Source organism: Diadema antillarum, unplaced genomic scaffold, assembly GCF_040938485.1.
Source record: "Diadema antillarum isolate AM-2024a unplaced genomic scaffold, OU_Dant_1.0 seq00001954_RagTag, whole genome shotgun sequence".
Lineage (NCBI taxonomy): Eukaryota > Metazoa > Echinodermata > Echinoidea > Diadematoida > Diadematidae > Diadema > Diadema antillarum.
In genome coordinates, this window is record NW_027272614.1 from 68498 (window position 1) to 91236 (window position 22739).

Genomic DNA, 22739 nt, shown 5'->3' on the forward strand with positions numbered 1-22739 from the left:
ACTTTCACTCACCAACCACTTCTGCGGTGCAAATACTGTAGTGCGTCTGTGAACACCTATCTCTACAGATCTCTGCGCTTCTGGCAGGAAACGGATGTTGGGAAGTTGGGGGGAGATTGGGATACGCGAAGCCAGATCCGCATCACAGGAATCGCTTGAGGGGGGGGGGGGGGGAAGCGGGTCGAATGGAATTAATGGCCAACATTGCCATGATGTTTGGCAAGTAGTAGAGAGCATTTTGATTAGATCAGACTGCAGCAACTGTAGGCTGACATCTAGACTGTTCATACATTGTATAATATTATGCAGCTGTATGCTAGCACATGAAGCAATTATGGAGAAGGGAAGGGGTACCTGTACATTCAAAGTACAGTATGTTGTGAGTATTCATAATAGGGAACAGTTTAGAATACATCAGTAATTTGAAGAAAAAAAATGTTACATCCTCTCTTTTAATTCCCGTTGTTTCAGAATAAATCTGAAAACAGGCACTGACACAAAGTAAAAAACTGTGACGTAATAGTCTTCTCAATTGCCTCTAAGTGTAGCTGGTGATCTTACTCATCAGTTCAGAAATTTGTTCTTTTAAGTTATCAGAAATTATTTTGTTGATCCTCATCTCCCACATGCAAGGCCTTGCAACTGTTGCTACAAATTTCTTATATTTCAGCTATGAAACAACGTATTCCTGGTATTCTTTTCTAATGGTCTGTTACTCATAGCTGTGGTGCCTTACAAAGTGATGGATGGGTTTGATTAATGCCTATGTTAGGGTGCCAGAAAGGGAATCACTGAGGTCCAATCCACAGACAATGGCAGCGTTGCCAGCTCAAGTTGACCCTGATTAAAGGATGAAAGGCAAGATAGACAGTACCTTCATTTTTCATTTAACCCATTTTGTGCTCAGACACTTGAAGCTGTAGATTGCCAAGCCTCTTTCGTCAGCATTCAGATAATCCTGACAAAGTTATCAAAATTGTAAGTTTCTCATTGTGTAACTCATTGTGGCTTAATCCATGAGGAGGCCATGGTTACCCAAAAATAAATGAATAAATAAATAAATAAAGATTAGATGGATTAGGTAATCTCTGTTTCATTGGCAATTAGTTTCCACACATCTGTGCCAATTGGTGAAGAAAGCACCCCAGTGGATGTTCCAATTGGTAAACAAAGCACTATATAAGGGTTACTGTAAAAGTGGATATTTTCGCGTGGCTAATTTTTCGCGCTTGGCCGGGTCGGAAGAGTTTCGCGTGTTTTTAATTCCACGGAATCAAGACATCACGCACAGGCACATATGGCAAGCAAAAATATTCGCATGCTTTTATTTTCGCGCTAGTTTCTGGTTGCGCGAAATGCGCGAAAATTTGAACACCGCGAAAATTTCCACTTATACAGTAACGGGAATGCCAGTCACAGTTACTTTTAATAAATTGAGATGAGGTGATTATATCATTATCAGTAATCACTGTGCAAATCTCCCTAGGGCTTTTCACATTGAAAAAGACAGATCACTCTGTTCAAGTAATTTAGTGACTGTAACTCCACCTCATCATTGCTAATCCATTACAACAGAAAATATGATTTCTTGTGAAGGATATAATGTTGTACATTTTAATTCACTTAAAGCGAATGTAGCAAAGATTTATGTGCAAGTGGGATGAAGACGTGCACAGTATGTATGAGGCAGTGACATAATTCCATAATCTAGGATAATTCTAGGACATGTGGGATAGTGATTAAAGTGACTGTTTTGTAGGAAAAATGATTTTCAGCAACTTCATAACCAGGTCTGATTACTTTTACACTATGAGAGGGCCAGTCACCTTGCCAGTGAATAGCAATGAAGGGAACATCAGCACATTTTGGTTAAAGTTACTCGAAATGATAGCCAAAAAGCCAGCCATAACGCTGTCAAAAAATTGCAGATTGAATTGTGATTTTTTTTTCCAGTCTGTGAATAAAGGTTGCTTTGACAGCATTACCAATGAGAATACATTCAGTAGAAAATAGACAATATTTGTCAATTGGAGGTCCCTCACATTTGTATGTTTAGGAGATAATTCCCACATAATGGCAATGCCGTAAAAATCATTTCAATTTTTTTCAGCAACAGGTTATTGTGTACTATAAGTTTTTAGTTTGCGTGTTCCGGTAGCCCAAGCATTATGAAATGTAGCTTGAATAAAGTACATCCCATAGCCTGCAATGGAGACTAAGTCCCTGGGGCATGCTCAACCTGAGTGAAGTCAGACATTAATTTGCTTTGCTGATGATCCCAATAGAGTGTCGCTGGTAATTGAGATGTGCTCTACAGATTGGTCTGGGCAGCGGTGAGATGGATTAGTCTTGTCTCCTAGCCTCCTTTTCATCATCCACCAGGCTTTCCCCTGTCACAGGTATAATGCACTCATTTCATATCTCACTGACCTGCTGCTGGTATTGTACTCGAATATAAATCCAACAAAGAGAGATATGAATATAATGCAGCAGACAATGACAAGTACCTGTTTTAGGGAAGTCATTTTGCAGGACTCATTTAATGCTATCTACTGTAGATAGCATTACATGAAAAATTTTTGTCTGTGAATGAATATGTGAGACCAAATTTCACAGTTTGTTCATAGATTAAAGTTCTTTGCCACTAATATCCTTTACAGTATTGACAGGACTGATTTGTTTGGTGAATGTTATTATTATTATTATTATTTTTTTTTTTTGGTGATCAAAGCAAAACCATGGATACAAATCCAATGGGGTTCATGTACAGGATGCAGTATATCCTCAGTTTTTGTATGGCAAAAAGATGAGTTGGGAAAAAAAGATCAATCTTCTGAGTACAAGTGATGAAAAGTGCATAATTATGCTCAATTTCCTTGAGGGAAAAGAGATGACAGTTGGAATCAATTTGTGATATCAGTATGTTTGCATAATTGATTTGTCAATTTCAGCATCTTATTCATAATCATTGATGTATTCAATGAGACAGCCAGAGTGTTTTTTAATGTACAACATGTACTCACAAACTGTGCACTACTTAAAGGGGAAATCCAGTCCAAATATAAGTTAGTCTGATAAGAAAGAGTAAAATATCACGAGTTCAACGGTAAAATTTTGATCAAAATCGGGTAAAAAATAAGAAAATTATAACATTTTGAAGTTTTGCTGATTTCTCAGGATACAGTTCTTGATCGGTAAATATGAAATATGCAAAGGGCACAGTGAGCATGTCATCCTCTCACAACTTGCCATATAGTTTGTACATACATTTTTGACTTTTCCAGTTTTTCATTCAAACGCAATATGCCCGAGGCTCCAATCCCGGTATATCTGTAAATGGTCACTATTTTGAAATAATTCAACCAGGAATAACATCATGTTACACACTTCAATGAAAGTTACATTGACTTTTCGTCATTTATTTTTCGTACACGATAAATGGAAAAATTGTGAGGGTATGACATGGTTAGCTCACTTATTTGCATATTCATATCCACTGTTTATTAACTGTTTTACAGAAATTAACACAACTTCAAATATCATAACTTCCTTAATTTTCATACGATTTCAGTCAAATTTTTACCATTGAGCTCAAAAGACTTTATTCTTTTTTATCAGACTAACTTATATTTGGACTGGATTTCCCCTTTAATCTTCCATATTTTTGCCCATCCCCTCCAAAACACACACACTCAAACAAACAAACAAACAAACAAACAAACAAACAAACAAACAAACAAACAAACAAACAAACAAACAACACAAACAGGAGAGTGACAAAATAAAACCGGAAACCTATAGTCCAACAATAAGTGGTCATTGACTAGATTTTCACTCAATTATTTAGTCAGTGAGAGATCTGGGCCCCATTTCATAAAATATGTTGGGATAGCAACCCATGCTGGAATGGCAACTTCCCATAGCAACAGCCAATCAGGAAGCTGGATTCTTGTTGTTGCCATGACAATTGCCATTCCAAGTTCCTCTTTTATCAAAAGATAAAATCGATTTTGAATTTTCTAACCACACAGGCTGCCATAGACTTACAGTTGAAATCAACTTTGAAATCAATTTTAAAGGGATTGTACAGTTTTGGTTGAGACCTAATTTCAGGTTTCTAACACTTTTGGTGAAATAATGAGAAACCTCTTGTGAAATATGAATGAGCATGTAATTCTATGAGGAAATTAACGTTTATTTGATGAAAATTGGTTTTGAAATGGCTGAGATATCCAAAAAAGAGCAATTTTAATAAAGTGTGGGACCCACACTTTATTACGATCGCTTTGTTTTGCTTTGTTTTTGGATGTTTCAGTCATTCCAAACCCGATTTTCATCAAATAAACTTTGAATTCCTCTTAAAATGGTATGCTCTGTACTATATCATAAGTGTTTTCTTGGTATCTCGCAAAAAGTTAAAAGCCCAATTCTCATCTCCACCAATACTGTACTATCCCTTTAACTCTTCATAAAACAGTGTCCAGCAAGAGTTGATATCATATAAACTTTTTATGAAATGGGGCCCTGGAGAGTCTGTTGCATCATATTGCATCATAGTCTTCTTATCCACCTACATGTATAATAAAAAGAAATATCAAATTTCATTTGATTAAATCTGGTTGAGATGTTGTTCTGTACATGTAGAGCCAGCTTATTGCTGTAAATGTGATAATGTTAAATGAAAGCAAGGCCATAATCATCACGCTTGGGTTTTAGACCGACACTGGCATTAGTATCATAGAGTGTGGGGTCTGGCAGAAAGGTAGAGTGAAGGTAAACATATTGATGAATTAGAGTCTGCTTGTAGCATTAGATTTTAGCTTAGAGAGTTTTGGAGTCCTGTGTTACCAACTTATGCATTCCTATTATGCAATAATTGACTTATCACAATGATCCAATTTAACCAAATATTCACTGTTTTTGTTGTTACATGAATATACTGTATATGTATTATAATTAGTGGAAAGAAAGAACCAACCTAATTGGCTTTGCCTATTAACCCATTGATGACTTGTCCAGAGTATTCTTGGGCAGGTGTTTATGGGGAATGCATGTTATAGCAAAATTAGCTCATTCTCAATGGGTTAAAGGGATGGTATAGTATTGGTTGAGATGAGGAATCAGCTCTCAACTTTTTGCAAGATGCTTAGAAACCACTTAATAATGAAATGTAAAAGAGCATCAATTCTAAGAGTAATTCAAAATTTATTTGATGAAAATTGGTTTTAAAATGGCTGAGATATCCAAAAACAAAGTAAAACAAAGCGATCCTAATAAAAGGTGGGTCCCACCTTTTATTAGAATCACTTTGTTTTGGATACCTCAGCCATTTCAAAACTGATTTTCATCAAATAAATAAATGGTTAATTCCTCTTAGAATTGTATGATCTTTAATATTTCATATAAGTGGCTTCTAATTATATTGCAAAATCTTAAAACCTAAATCCTCATCTCAACTGAAAGTTTAAGATCCCTTTAGCATAATGGTGTTGAATCATTGATGTATCTGATCATAGTTCGTTTGATACAGGATATGCCTCAGGATTGTGATCAATATCAATCTTTAAACTACTGTAACTCATTATGCTACCCACATCGAGTTCAACTTGACTCTGCAAAAGAAATTTTAGACTATTTACAAGTATCTTACTTGCAATATTGCTCCTGTGCATAAAACATGCTATTCTGTGCGTAGGGTAAGTGGAACTAAAAGGTAGTGCATGTAGAGTGGTTTGTGGGGGGGGGGGGGGGGGGAACTGGTGATGTTCTGAATTTCACCGGTTCAGCTGGCCGGCGATATTCCATTTCCCTTACAAAATGGGTACGGGAGATGGGTATATATTTCAGCTTTTACATGTATCATGCGCATTAACGATTTGTAGGGAGAATAATGCATTGTAGTCGAGGATTTGACATGGCGTATAGAGAGCATGTACTACCAGCCCTTTGAATATATTTCCATGTTGTCTTTAAAGCGAGAGAACTGCGTGCCCAGTGCCTTATATCAGTGAGAGTGTATTCAATTATCATTGGGATGATGTGGGATGATGTGAGTTGTGATGGTCATACATGTTTAGATTATCAGAGTAATTTGCAGAATGCAGTCATGGGGGCTGTTTGGGTTTGTTTTGTTTTGTATTATTTTTTGTTTTGTTTTGTTTTGTTTTTTGTCCTTCATGATATGGGTAGGGAATGAAGCATTCCTCTCAGGTAGTATTATTCATATGCTTCAGTTAAAAGGTCAAATCACGTTTCCTAGTATAAAAAATAGCCTAGCCATCTTTTGTGGGTTTGAATGACAACATTTCGAAAAATTATCAAGTTTTTTTCCTACTGAATATATCTTGTTTATTACTTCAGATAGCAGTTTTCTCTTTCAACACAGGAAATTCCTGTTATAATGAAGTCCTTGGGACCAGCAGTTTTCTTTCGCTGTATGGAAATTTCATTATAAACAGCAGAGTATATAAAGATGTATCGATGATAATTTTTGGACCCTTTTGTCGTAACAAAAATTTTGTTATTACTGTGTTTGTTATAATAGGAATGCACTGTAGTATGTTCCTGCATGAAGTCAATACCTCTGTTCTATAATCACCCATTTAGTATAATATTTCTCTGTATTCCGCTTCTCTTTCATCTCCTTCCAGTGCTGTACATCCTCAGTCTACTGTGGTCCATGATAAGTATACACTGGCTGGTCGGATCCTACACGGACTGCAGTCTTCATTACATCAAGCAAACAGTACTAGGTAAGGTTACTTACAAAATGTTGCGCAGCCATGCGCACAGAAGGTCATGAAAAAACATGTGTGAACAAGACTGGTGCCACTGCCACAGGATTACAACAGTTGCCCTTTTAGAAAAAATTTCAAATCTTATTTCTAATTTCAGAAAGGTAAATTAACTACTGTATGAAGCTGGGAGTATTCATCTCGCTTATTAGTCCATCAGATTTGTAGTTCAGTACATTGAATTTAATAGTGCTAGGTGATGAAACATTCATGTGAAGTATTCCTTGGGTATGACTAATTTTTGCCTGCGATGACATCATCGCCTAATTTTCATAGCATTTGTGATCAGCCTCACCATTTAAAGTGATACATGTGGTATTCAAAAATTCCAAAAATTTCTCCCCTTTATATTTTCTTCCAACCAATATTCCAGTGGTGTTTAGGTTTTCCTTTTATTTAATTCAGAAAAATAAGCTAACGTGTGGAACATTTTCTCCATTCACTGCATTTGTTTGGGATGGGTTTGAAATTGTACCCCTCTGCACCTCCCACCTCCGCACAGTGCCTTGGCGAGTCATAATCACATTACGGGAACCAATGACGCTACAAAAACTGAAGAGAAAGTGGCAACTAATGGGGGATGTGAAAGCCTAATGAGATCCCTAATGGCTTCTGAATTTGTGAGGGAATCACTCTTTATTTTGTGGTCATTAAATATCAGAATGCACCGCTGTTATGCAGGACATCGGCATTGATGGTTGGTAATCAAATCAAGTCGAGATGCGAGCCCGAAAATGAGGACAAAAGTGATGTACGAGATTACGGATGATTCGATTTGGGATTAAAGAGACGTGGCTCGGTAACTTGAGGGGGGAAAAAAAACTGTCCTGATGAGCAAAAGAGAGCAAAAAATTTTTAAATTGGACATGTACATTGTATTATTTCACAGCGTACCACATTCTGGTAGGTTGGAAAGGGAGCTAGATTTATGTTGACACATCAGATTTCTTCTACAGCTCATGATGCAGAAAATTTAGATTGCATTGTTAGTAATAGCCCCGGTTTGGTAATGGGCAAAAACATAACTTTTAGTTTCAACACTGCATAATGATGAGAGCATTGTTTGATAGCATTGCAATATTAGTTTGTTTAATTATGCTACATTGATGTATACAGGTATTGGCACTCTTGTCTCCATACACCAATGTATATAATATGAAAGTGAAGCAGGTGATATTCAAAGATTTATCCAAGTGCTGTTGTGCCTGTCCATTTATCATGTTAAAGGCATTTGCTCTTTAAAAATGCATTTCCTTCAAGAAATGAAATATGATCATTTATAACTGCATGCAGTCACTTGTGCCATGGCGAGGAGACAAGATGTAAGTTTTATCCTCCTTCAAGAAGCAGAGTAAGCAATTGCTCGCATTTGAGACGAAGGACATTGCATTTGTGCCGGTGCTGGAGACAATACTTCGTCATGTTGTTAATTTTGTTCATAGTCGGTCAACGTAAACAGAAAACCAAACCTGAAAAGATGATGCTGTCCCCCTGTTCAGACGCAGGCCAGTTTATACCAAAATTCAATAAAGAAACGACATATAAAGAATCATCGTATAGCCGACAGACCGTTAAGATGCTGATCTCGACCGTTCTGGAAAACGTCGCATAGATGTGCAATTTCTCAACGCTTGTGCTGTTATGGTCATGAGTGACAGGTATAGGGTCACCTTTTGTACGCGCTCCCATTAAGCCCCACCCAGTTATACCATTCTATGGTCGCCATACGTTCATACACACTGTGGACACGATAGAATGCTGATTTGTTATCGAGTTCTAGTTCGAAACGATGCTCTGGTCGTCGTTTCACTATAAGTTGTTTTGTTATACGTCGTTTCGTTAGTCAGCGTTCAGACATATAAATTCATCGTATAGCTTTACTGTTTTGGCATAGCTATATCGTTCTAGTATAAAATTTTTGCGTCTGAACACCCTGATGATGCTGTAGATGGTATACAAGTGGAATGTTTATGGCAGGCATAGAGTCAGTGTAATCTGATGATACCTGTTGTGGCTCTGGCAAATTGAAGTGTCCCGGAGAGAGGTGGAAGATGGAAGCACTCGGAGAGGAGTGTGGTAGCCGCATCTTCTCTGGTGTCCCAATGGCATCATAAAAGGTCCCATTCACACTCACAGGAATTATCATGTTTTTTAACCGTCAAATCTATTTGCTGCCGTTCACATGTGGCCAAGAAAAATTCATGTGCTTAGAAAATCTGATTACTGTAAAACTCGATATATTTGCAGCATGAAAATTTCGCGAATTGCAGCCGATGGTCTTTCTTACAGCATTAAATTTTTTGCGAATTGCAACTGGCATCCAATGCATGTTGTGTAGGCAAGAATTTTCGCGTGCATTTTAATTTCGCGAATGTCGGCCCTCGCGAAATTCGTGAAATTAAAATGCACGCGAACATTCCCTGTTTTACAGTATTCCCTAAATGATCGCCAACAAAGCTCCATCTGGGGCACCCGCACATTGGGCTTAGTGGCATTATGAGATTGAAATAAGTGATTCTTTTTATGCTTGTGTGCTTGCTTTGCACACACTGAGTGAGGCAAATTATCACAATGAGTTTGGAGAAAGAAATCTATAAAATGTGGACAGATTTTTGCGTCATCGGGATGTAAAAAAGCAAGTGTTAAAGCTTGTTTTATGGTGTATGTGAATGGGCCTGCAATGAGAGATACGTATAGGTGCAGGCAAAGTGTAAACCTAGATACACAGTGCTAAGGTCCCTCATTGTACCCGTATACAGATATGGTGACAGGTCCGACTGCAACATCTCCCACATTTTCGACATTTCTCAACTTTTTGTGTTTCCTTGGCTATGTATTCCCATCGCACAGGTCTCATCATATTCCACTTCGTAGTATTCCTCACCCTCTGCGTCTTGCTGTTCTGCGTGTGGGACGGGGCCGGCCGGAGCTTCGTCAAGTTGAAGAAGACTGAGAAGGAGCGGAACATCAAGAGAACGGCCAGTAGAGTGGAGCGCAATCAACAAAGAGAATTGTGAGTTAAAGGGCTTTTCACATCCCCAGTGGTGGTTGGTGGGTACCACTATGCTTACCCTAGTACCCAATAAACTCCATACCACACCTCCAGTTGTGTATCTACCTGTTATTTTTCTCTTTGGAGCCAGAAGGGGGTTTTAATAAGAAAGAATGGGGTCATTGTTAGTTCACTGCTGTGTGGCAGTGGTTCTGTGATGCGAAGTTATAACTTTCTGTCGTGGGGAGCACACCTGAAATCTAGTTGAAGCAGAGGCCTAATTACATGGAGGGGGGATCATGTCAACAAATGTGCTGCCCATCCAAGCCCAAACACCTCAGAAATGGACCCTAAATGCTATATCGTGGCACATTAAATTTGCACCCCTTGATGGTGTCACACCCATAAAACATACCCCAAATACCCTAAATGGCATATTTCTCCATGGTACCAAGTACAATACCATACCATGGCATTTTGAATAAATGTCAGATTTTATATTATATTCAATTCACAACACTCCATACATGTGTGAGTGAATGTCGAAAACCTGTTTTTTGAAATTGCATCTCTAACTAAATGGTGATAGAGAGAGAGAAAAAAAACCACTCCTTTTCTAGGGGTAAAGGTTGTTACCACCATTTGTCGAAAGGCAGACTCTTTCTGACGCTTTTTTAGGACTCGGATGTGTAGCAAGTCATGGAGAACGACCCCCTCCTCCCATGCCTTCTTATTGCCCTGTCTGTCCTGCTTGGGCTAGCAATGCTGATTTTTGTCACTGCAAACACCAGCAACATCATTTCCGTGCAGGAATAAATGGAATCTATTCAACAGAATGCTAAATTCTTCCAGGAGCTTGCAGAAGGGTGGTAGGCAAGATGTCAACCTGTGGGAGAGAAGATGGTGCACATGAACAATGTGTACCACAGTAACATTCATACGGGTGATAGTGTGTCGTGACGATAGCAATCCTTGAGCCCCACAAGTGCAGTAGCTGGGAAAGTGCCTTGTAAGAAACTAGTTTTCATCTGTGTTGATTATTACCTAGTAACACTGGCACATGGCTTTGCAAACACTTAAATCTTTTATAGATCACTTATGTTTTTATATATGCATTTGTCATTGTGAGATATCATTTTCCTTGGGCTTAATTGGCTTTTGTGTGCCAAGTCAACAACAATAGATTAGGAAGCATGTACTCAGCAAGGCAGAGTAAGTATTATAAAATGACCTTTGGAGCAATAGCTGTACGTTTGAAAACATTCACGGAGCGAGGTTTTGCTTTCGGTTATAAAAAGCTAATAGGAAGGTGCAAGACCAAGCACCATAACTTGTGGTTTTCAGCAGACTATCAAATTCCAATGTCATTGTGGTGTCCAAAGTAGAGCCAACTCCTTCACTGGTCATTTGCGGTAATCACTGTTGAGAGATCAACGAAGACAAACGAGCGATGCTTCAATGTGCATGAGTTGTCTGTAGTTTTAACATGTGCACAGACAGAGTGTTATTGAAGGAGAGGGGATGGGTTTCTTTGTGATGGCGGTACCGGCCTTTAGTACAGCGAACTGCTGACAGTCTACTTTCTCATTACACATTGGACAACAGTTATGAAAAAGATCAGATGCTAATCTGTGTTATTATACATACTCAAGTGAGCTTCAGTTCTTTAAAAAAAATTTTTTTAGAGGTCATAAAATGTTGAATATGCAGTAGATTACTTACTAGTAGCCTTTAACTAGGTCCCAGTTATGCATTATAAACATGCTGTGGATTGATCAGTAAATGAGAAAATCATGTACCATTAAAGAATTTCCCTTTTTTTTTTTCTTGTATTTGGATTTGTCGTAATCTTAGTGTGAGAATACACAATCATGGCATTATAATGATATCTGTCACCATTCCATTCACTGTCATTTAATTTGTAATCTCCTGTAAGGGCTATCCACCTCCGTAGACTAGTACACAGTGAATATGCATCCATTGTGATACATGCTAAACCATGAGTTACATGTACATATACCATGGTTGAGCCAGTCACATTGTCCCTGAATATATATTTTTCTTACTTTTTTGATGGAAGATTTTGCAATTATTCCTCCAAAGGTGTGCACCAGATTATTGAATTTCAATTTTGAAACAGTGAAAGCTCCCTCAGGTGCAAGGGGAATACCCCTTCCTATCCCCCCCCCCCAAAAAAAAATACCTGCATGCAGCCATTTTTTACTCTCTACTACTAAATGCACCATATAACTGGCAAGTATAGAACTAAATCGAATGAATGGAAAAGAAATACCAGGACTTTCACTTTTCTCAAGAAACATCAGTGATTTGCCACCCTGCAGGTGAAACAATGCATTTGTGTTACAGGAGGCATTGAATATTTTCACAAGTTGATCATTTTATGAGCTATGTTCAACTCACAAAATTCGTGGAAGTTAAACAACACGATATATGTTATCCATTTACAGTAACAGTAGCCTTTTGATACCTTTCAACTATTCAAATATATATAGGCTTTCCTAATCTCCAAAATTTCATCCACAGATAGTAATCAATATCAAAATGCAGCAATGACTGGATTTCATCTTCCCTCATGTCCTGTAAAACCAGGCTGAAAGCTGTGTGTGTACAGCATTTAATAGATATGGCGTAAAACTTTCAGCTCCTGTGTATGATTTGCAAGGACAGTATAAATATATACAGCTGTATCAGTGTCCTTGTACATACACTTGTACTTGACATGCCAGGGAATGCTTAAGTGCACTCTAGTTTACAGAGAGATAATGGTCTACTAAATCAGTTATTTTTTATGATTAAAGAAACCGGACAAAGAGTTTCATATCTCATATTTTGATATGGTCATAGATCCACAAGTTGTATTTAACAGTGATATCAGTCTGTAAAAAAAAAGAAAAAAAAAAGAAATGCAGTTCTGATTGCAAAGTGTATGTGTGTGTGATTGTGTTTTGTCTTTATAAAGATGGCACCCTTCATAGATAATGTTTGTTCATGTATCATACCTTTCACTGGATAGCATGCAATGACACAAAATAAAAACAAAAAACGAATGAAACAGACATCCACATACACAAGCAGACAATATAATGTTACTGACTGAAAGACCCTATCTTCATTTCTGAATACCTGGACAATATGTTGTCTATTTCTGTATGTGGATGTGTGTTCTATTCATTTGTTTGTTTTGGATTGTTCTTTTCTTTCATTGCATGCTATCCAGTGAAGGTATGATATAGAATAGAATCAAGCATGGACTATCTTAATGTGATAAAGATCTATCCTTCTATCACATAAAGCTATTTTTACTCAGTTACATTCTCTAAGCAGTAGGAGGTCAGCTCCATAGCAGGCCCCATGGTGGTCTGTGTTGACTGACGGGGGTAGTTTACACGGGTGTCCCGCTGAGCTATAGCCCCAGTAGCATTTACTCTGCCGAGCAATTAGTGTGCATGATTCCCCTTGTTTGATTTTCTGTCATTTGGTCCATTCTGGTGGTCATCAGTGTCCACCTGAATGGTCAGTGTACTGTGCAGGGATGAAGGGGGTTTAAAGCAGAGTTGACCATGCGTGGAAAGCTTGGCTGTCCATTGCTCAGATCTTTGAATACAAATTTGTCTCTGCACAGTTAAAGACCAGGTAGCGTAAGGGTGCCTTGGGGTGGAAAGGGTGACCTGGATTGGATATAGTCGAGAATCCCTTTAATGAATTGTGTATACGGTGAAGCTTTGTGACTGATCTCTGCGTAAGTACACACACAGCCAAAGAATCTGGACTGGAATTGGCCATTACCAATGAAGTGTGTATTTCAATCCATGCATTCGCTGTCTAGTGGTAGTCGTTGTTCTCGAATGTATGGAATATGAAAGAGCATGTAAATGTTATGAGGAATTCAAAGTTTGTTAGATTAAAATTGTTTTTGAAATGGCTGAGATATCCAAAAACAATGAAGTACCGCTAAAAGGTGAGACCCACCTCTTATTAGGGCCACTTTGTTTTAGCTTTGATTTTGAATATCTAAGCCATTTCAAAACTGATATTCATCAAATAAACTTTGAATTCCTCTTAGAATTATATGCTCTTTAATATTTCATAAGTGGTTTCTCATTACATCACAAAAAGTTAATATCTGTATCCCCATTACAACCAAAGCAATACCATCCCATTAAACAGTTTAATGGTGCTTGGGTGAGTGAATTTTCCCAGATAGCTCACTGCTTGCTTGAAGGGGCAGAAGAAGCAAAGTGGGCTAGAAATCACACAGGAGCCTGAAATGATTGCAGATGAAGTCTTCATCTTTAAGCAGAATCTTTGCTCATTTCTCATTCCAAGTAAAGAAAAGACAGCAAACAACAACAAGACACAACAGCGCAAAACTTTAACCTGTTGAGGACGGTTTGATTTTGCTACAACACGCATTTCCCATAGACGTTTGCCCGAGTGTACTCGGTACTCGTCCTCAACTGGTTAAGAAAAGAACAGAACAAATTGCACCCTGTACATTGAATTAATGAGGCAGGTTTATCGTAGAAAACATTGACATGATTGCCTTGTTGTTGCTAAGTTTTGACCCTTCTGTGTCTCTGTGTGTGTCTCTGCATCTTCTATCTTCTCCAGTCGTCTCATTTTTCTTCTTTTCTTTTCTTTTCTTTTCTTGAGTTTTCTCAGTCTCGCAATTTTGTTACAAGCAGCTTGCCCTATTCTTTGTTTCAGACGTTCAGACTTGGAAAATATCTTCCCGGGGAAATTGTTCCCTTCAAAATTGCTGGTTGGTTGTTTTCTCTTTTGTTTTGTTTCTTTTCATTCTTTGTACACATTAAAGCTTTGTATAGTGTTCGTGCTGTAATATTTTCTTCTGTTTTGTTCTGTATTGTATTCTGCAGAAGAACACGTGCCAAGTATGAGCAGAACTGGGACAAGCGACTCAGATTTTGGTTCTGTTGTACTTCATCAGGTGAAATCCAAGAAGTAAGTGCCAGATAACTTTCGTCCAAATGTCCCACTCTGACGAAAGCTGCCGTAAGACGTCATGCCCCATCAGATTTGAGCGTAGAGCCCGAAATTCAAGGAGATTACTTTATCGCAAGCAAGGGGTATCAATTTTGTGTGAGATTAATAGGATATTTCTCCTAGTCCGTCCCTGTCAAAAAATGGTATGTGGGATTTCTCTTCCAGTCAGGAGCTGTTAGCCATAATTCGACTGTGAGTATTTGGAGTGTGAGTTACTGGAGGTATTGTCATGAATAGGGCTCTCGGATGGAGTAGGAAAAATGAAAGGATTTGTGTGTGTGTGTGTGTCCTTACAGACATGAAATTCCACAATGCAGTGAATTGAAATTTGCACTGCCAGCATTTTCTACCCAGACACATTCCTTTATAAAAATAATCACTGATCATCCTTCATCTCAGATTACATGGGGAATATTTTTTTTATATCTGTTTGCTATTGAGCCTTTCAAATTACATTATTTTGTTAAGGTTTCAAATAAAAAAAAAAAGTAAAATCCAGGGACATGAATAGACCTCGTGGTTTTGTGCATTTTTTCACTTCTCTTTTTCATTAGGGGGAGCGGAGAGAAATACATTTTTTCTTGTGTAGATGCAAGACACACATTGAAGTTATAGCATCCTTACTTTTTAGAACAATAATCACCGTGGAGTGTTTGGCAGTATTGAGCTATGCAGGGATCAAGCTTGAATAAAGTAGACTGCCAGGCTTAGGAAGAGTTTTTTTTTTTTTTACCTTTTTTTGCCATGAAAGTATAATACCACTGATACATCTGTAGTGTGGCTATGATTTTTGTGGATGAGAATCCAGGAAATTATGATGTTTATTAAATTAATGAAATATATAGATTTTGTAAACGACTTTCGTCAGATTGTATGTATCTGTGATATACAACCATTCACTGCTTATTGCTTGTAGTTAGTGGGTCTGCTGTATTGAAAATAGTAAAGCAGCGGCTGCACACACACACACACTCACATGCAGTCGGTGTAGACGAGCTATATTATTATCATGCATGCCCACACAGTGGTTGTGCCTGGGATCGTGCAGGGGCCAGCAATAAATCGGTCTTTGTTATATCAATTGCATGGAGTGATGTATCGTAACAGATGGTCAACCTTTGAAGAAAAAAAAAGGAGAAAAAAAAATGCACAAGTATTGTCCTTTTGTATAGTTAGCAGGAATTTTTTAAAGATGAAATAGCTTTGATGTATGTATATACTTATTAGTGGTGCATTTGTCTTGCAGCAAAAAGCAAAGTCCTTGCCTGGCAGTACCCTTTAAAATGTCTGGCTACCAGCCATTAAGTATGAGGTAGCATGTGGGAGGGGCACTTTGCTGTAATCACCAGTCAACATTCTAACAGGAAAATACATGCTTCATATCTTGTATCTTCCATCTTGAAGAGCCAGTTTAAAAGTACACACAGAAAAAAAGGGTATACCGGTATGCATCTTTTGAATAGGTTCTTGCACTATCGCTATGATGTTGTCTGCTTCAACTGAGTGATTAATTTCTGTAATGTTGTGGTAATTCTGTGAGAGTTCAATGACTTCATGTCATGCTTTGATAGATTGTAGATGGAAGGCTTCCAATTGCGTTGATTGGTTGATATCGTTTCCAAATGCTAAGGACATCTATTCACGTGCTTGATGAACGTATGATGATAAGATGAGGCTTCATCTCCAAACCTCAAAATGAAAGGCAAACAACACTCAGTAAAAGCATCAGTGTTTCAATCCACAAGAGTTTGTCCTTACTGAAATAGAAATGTCTTTGGCTCTCTTTCTAGGTCATTTTTTTTTCTATCAGTAGTCTCTTGTTATTAATTTGAATTATATTAAATTGAATCCATTCATTCATTCATTCATTCATTCATTCATTCATTCATTCATTCATTCATTCAATCATTCATTCATTTATTTTTTCATTCATTCTTTCATTCATTCATGTTTTTTAATTGATTTATTTTACATTCATTCATTCATTCATCCATTCATTCATTCATTATTTCGTTCATTTATATTTTCATTCATTCTTTCATTCATTCATTTTACATTCATTCATTCATTTTACATTCATTCATTCATTCGTTCATTCATTGATTTGTGTTTCTCATTCGTTCATTCTTTCCTTTATTCATTTATCTTTCTTCCTGTCATATTCAGAGTGCCTTTGCAGACATTGCCATTCTCTTCTCGGAGTTCTTCCGTGACCTTGACGTCGTACCCTCAGACATCCTAGCTGGTCTCATGCTGCTGAGGGAGGAACAGAAGCAGAGGAGAGAGGCCATTGAGAACTCCCCCCAGAACAGTGTCTTCCGGTTCCTCTCGGGTGTGGCCGTCACCCCGGAAACGAAATTCCTAGATTTCCACAAGGCCGTGAGTATGCCACCGTACAATGCAAAACAGAAATACTTAAGTGAGAATGCTTTTAATGTGATTTTATTACTATTATTATTGTTGTTATTGTCATAATTATTAATTAAAATATCATTGTCAATCAAAAATTCTTAATGTGTCTAGGGGTGATGGTTTTGTCAGGCTGCAATTACACTCTAAAAAACATATCTGCCTGCTACTTAATCTTAGTGGTCTTTGACCTGCTGTGTATGCTGCAGTCTTGTCATGTTTACCTAAGATTACAGCCTCACAAGCCTACATTTGTTATCATGTTTGCTGTAGTCATTTCAGTTTAGTTTCAGTTTCAGTTTAGTTTATTTTGCACCAAGCATTAAAAATATACAGAGCAAACAATAAAAACATGAATGTACAAAATGAGATACAAAAGAGAAAAATTCATAAGACATAAGACATACAATTAGAAATAATGTGGCGGTATGACTATATACAAAGACAATGCCATTGGTGGGGGAAGCAGCAAGAAAGGAAAAGCCCTTGTGAGTAGCTGACCCATTGTACTGTAACATACATATACCTTAGACAGATTTAAGGAAAAGAAATGACAGTTAAGTTGACAAAACGGAACAAGTCAAAACAATGCAATCATTACAAAAGAAAACTACGGAGATATGGACGATAACAACACAGAAAAACAGCAACAACAAATATAAAAATACGCCTTGAATTAACTACGTTTGTAATCTTCCAGTAAAAAGTGTTTATATTTGATTTTGAAACTATTAATAGATTGTGATGCTTTAATTTCTCTAGGGATAGAATACCATATATGAGGACCCTGATATATAACTGAATTTTTAAAAAATGAGGTGCGCATGTGATATAAATGATAGTTTGCAGAATTTCTTGTGCCGTAATTATGAATAGTGCTGTTCAGCGAAAAATAATCTAAAAGGGATTCTGGAAGTAACTTTTTGTAACATAGATACATAAAAATACCCAACTGTAAAAGATAAATATCATAGAATTGCAGCATCTTATACAAATGAAAGATTGGTTTTGAATGGGCAAGATATGAAGCATGGTGTACAATACGTATTGCACGTTTTTGCAAGACACAACCTCTGTTCAACTGGGTTTTTGATGCATTGCCCCAAATTATGATCCCGTATGACAAATGTGGTAAAACAATTGAATTATAAATCATTTTTAAAAACACTTTAGGCATTGACTTTAATTTATACATAACACCAATATTCTTTGCCAACACATTACAGACGTTATTTACATGAGCATTCCAGGTAACATTTTCATCAAGTATTAATCCTAAAAACTTCAAAGCCGACACACGTTTTACCTGAGAGGCACAGATATTGACAGAAAAATTATCAATATTACATTTTCTCTTGGTGAATAGCATATAATTAGTTTTTTGAACATTAATTGTAAGTTTATTTGAATAAAACCACTTTGTCATCAGAGTAAGTTCTTGATTCAAAATAATTTGTAACTCTAAAATATTCTTGTGTGAAAAAAATATGCTCGTATCATCGGCAAAAAGAATAATCTTTAAAGTTTCAGAAACATTCAAAATGTCATTGATATATAACAAAAATAGTAAAGGTCCCAAAATAGAGCCCTGGGGCACTCCACATCTTATGCCTAAATTAAATGATTTATCATTACAGATGCTTGCATATTGTTTACGTTCACACAAATAACTCTTCAGTAATTGTAATGGTAATCCTCTAATTCCATATGCATATAATTTATGTACCAATATACTATGATCAAGCGTGTCGAACGCCTTACGTAAATCAAGAAATACACCAATCATATATTCTTTATTCTCAATCGCAGTTACAGCTTCATGCACAAAATTCACCATTGCAGATGATGCGGAGTGCCCCGGCCTAAAACCATATTGATTTTCGTGTATTATATTGCACTGTGTAAGAAAATTAAAAAGACGATTGTATATACACTTTTCTAATATTTTTGAAAATACTGGCAAGACTGAAATTGGCCGATAATTAGAAACGAGTTCCGGGCTTCCACTTTTATACACAGGAATCACCCTAGCAATTTTCATATTTTCTGGGAAAATACCAAATTCAAGACACTTATTAGATATCAAACTCAAACGTTTTGCTATCACATGTATAACTCTCTTTACAACTTTTATGTGAATATCATCATATCCGGCACTGGTAATTGATTTTAAGTTACAGACTATGTCTATAATTTCTTTCTCAGTAACAGGGTTAAGATAAATAGTGCGTTCATTTACTTTCACATATTGCATGAAATTACCAGTAAGATCTAGTGTAAACTTTGAATTCAAATCATATCCAATATCAACGAAGTACTTATTCATAACATCACATATTTCTTTCTTATCAGATACTTTCTCACAATTCTTTAATATTCCATTGCACTTGAATGTGTTATTTTCTTTACCCATTGCTTTATTTATAATATTCCAAGTTTGTTTTGTACTTCCATTACATTTGTTTAACTGTCCGACATAATATTGTTTTTTGGCAAGTTTAATCATATTTGTAACTTTGTTTCGACATCTCTTATACACAGTCTCATGATGTGCACTCGGATTCTTTACAAATAATCTATACAAACGGCACTTTCTTTTACACAATTTACGAATTTCATATGTTATCCATGGTTTACCTTTCTTAAGTTCTTTTTTGTAACACACCCTTTTAGGAAAACAAAAATTGTAAACATTTGAAAACTTAATCAAAAAATCATTAAAGGGACACAGTCCTCACGAAATTTAAAAAAATATGTTGTTGTTGGTACCTCCAATGAACTACTTTCACCAAAAACAAACTTTAAAATCACCAAATAAGCTCGTACATTTTGGTTGAAAAAGTGTGACTCTGCATGGTGAATATGCTAATGAGCAAGTCTTGGCGGAGAGTCATACGTCGTCGATGCACAACTCTTCCCAGCCGTGTTCTGCTCGTTATCCGTACGCTCCCTAGTTTACCCGGATGCATGAAGACGTCGGTGGCTACTCCTACTCGTATTTGACATTGTTTCTACGTTATTGTGTGTGTGTGTGTGTGTGTGTGTGTGTGTGTGTGCGTTTGTGTGTGTGTGTATGTATTGTGTATTATATTCGCACGTGTGGACGGTACAACTAGATGATAGATCTACGGTAGATACGCGTACGCACCCCGTGCGCGGTTTGCCCTTCGCACTTTTCCAGTCTCAAGCGCAGCTGCAGCCCTACCTGTCGCCGCTCATGCATGTTCTATAGTACGTACAGAGTGTACATATTTGTAGGTAGAAACGATTCTACACAGGCCTGCTAGTACACTACAGGGGCGACCGCATTCAGCGTCGTCTGGTCAGGCTATCTTACATTAGTAGTTTTGCTCGAATCGTGCAGAAAATTTCCCAGGAAAATCCTTTTTTCCATCCCAGACCAACAAAAGTATCGTGAAAGGTGAGCTGTATGGCTGGGAAATATCGGTACAACGATGCCGAACATAAGAAACTTAGGGCCTACAAAATCTCGAAATCGTGTTGTGACCTACCTGTGCGTCCGTACGTGGACAATTTGTGAAGCGATGTTTTTACGTGGACCGGCAGGCTGTGGCCCTCGGTTATAAACCGAGAAAACTCCTGAAACCAGATGCAATCCTGACCATTTGCTCACATGAGTTATAAAACAGAAACACCTCGAGCATCGACTTCGAAGAGAACCGAGGGAAAAAAGCGTAGAGAGGTAAGGAAAGTGGCTAGCTATGTTTAATTTACCGTGGGCCTGCAGCCGGGGTTGGACTGCAGTACAGTGCCACTGAGCTAGCTGCTGTCATTAGTCTCAGTGCCGACTGGACATGCACGGCAAAGTGGAGCGAAATCATATCCCTACGACCCCCTGTGTTTACCCTTCCCGGCTCACGTCATATTTTTTTTTTTCGAGGAAAGGCGATTATCTGACTACTTACAGAAATATTGAGATACAAACAATATTTTCTTTGAAGAATTCGACTCTCTCATGCACAGGTTATCTCCGGTTTGAATGCCAAAATCGACTGGACGGAGTCGAGTGTACTGTGTATTGGTATGGTAAGGATTTGCGCGCGAGAGTGGTTTCTACGCTAAGAAGTATGCAACACGGACGGAAGCTAGAAAACGACCGTGCCTATTTGATGTCAAGTTCATGGTATATTTGGTTTAAAAATACATATAAATTTATGTTTACAATATTAATTTTTCGTAAATTATATATATCTAAGCTTGAAATATTTTGTTTGAAATTATAAAACCACAAACTTTCACATTATATGATAAAATTGCAACTAATCATTTGAACACTTAAATTGGTTTTTAGAGGCACAGCTGTCAACTTGGTGAGTAGGGCATGCACTACGTAGCATCTTTTTGCCGGCTCTTTCACGATCGCTTGCAGGAATTATTTTTTCAAAAATCGCGTACGGAGACAATTTTTGATGTCCAAGCGTATAAATTGGTGAAAGTTTATATATTTTACTCTTCTTAATTATCAGTACAGTGAAAATCTCAGGACTGCTTCCCTTTAAACATACTATTAACATCATTTGCGTCAGGTGACCATTCCACATTCTCCATCATACGTACACACAGAGTGATAGTGGTCTCATTGATATCCCGCTTTTCATAAATTGTCTTGCTTTGGGACTTGATGCTATTATCAGAAATACAAAATACGGGTAAATGATCAGATATACCTGTAAAAAGGGCTCCTGAATGAATAACACAAGTGTCATTTGTAAGTACATTATCCAAAAGAGTGGCAGTTTGTTTTGTGATTCGCGTGGGGCATTGTACTGAAGGGAACAGGGAGTACAACATCAACATATCTAAAAATTCATTAACATCTTGCACTTTCCCGGCATTCAATAAATTTATGTTAAAATCACCCATCAAATATAATATTTTCTTTTCGTTATGTACAACGTCTAAAATATGAGATAAGTAAAAATGAAACTCATCAGTACTTTGATTTGGAGGTCGGTAAACAACACCAACTATTGACGAACTCTTATAATTTTCAATTTCCACAAAAATACTTTCAATGAAATCGTTGTTTACATCTAAATCAACGCGTCTTTTACATTCTATATCATTTAATACATACACACCAACTCCTCCACGCTTAGTTTTTCTATGATTTTCCTCAAATTTATAATTATCAATATTATACAAAGACAATGGAATATTCTCATGAAACCATGTTTCAGTTATGCCTACAATAGAGGGTTGTGCAGATAAAGAGTCTAAAAACAAGGTAACCTCATCATAGTTATGACACAAACTGCGGGTATTTACATGTACACAAAATATCTTATCATGACGTTGTTTGAATTCAAAATTACTATCTAAAAACTTATTAAATTCATCAATTGTCAAATATCCCTGCGAGAAGACATTCTCCTCAGAGTCAGAAGGAGTTAGATAATCCTTAAGAATACTTAAATCAACATTGTCAAGACGCTGAAAATGTCATTTGTCATGTAAACATACACATTTATGTACATGTCTGAATGTTTGGAAGTAGT

General features: G+C 37.2%; 1 protein-coding gene across 1 annotated transcript in view; it reads left to right on the plus strand.

Moving 5' to 3' along the window:
* LOC139713371 (uncharacterized) overlaps positions 1-22739 on the plus strand; it is a 134532-nt gene that overhangs the window by 58656 nt on the left and 53137 nt on the right. Inside the window, exons 3-6 of the mRNA XM_071625108.1 lie at positions 6651-6752; positions 9645-9807; positions 14685-14769; positions 16978-17190. Coding sequence (XP_071481209.1) covers positions 6651-6752; positions 9645-9807; positions 14685-14769; positions 16978-17190 — 563 coding nt within the window. The remainder of the gene's footprint in view (positions 1-6650; positions 6753-9644; positions 9808-14684; positions 14770-16977; positions 17191-22739) is intronic.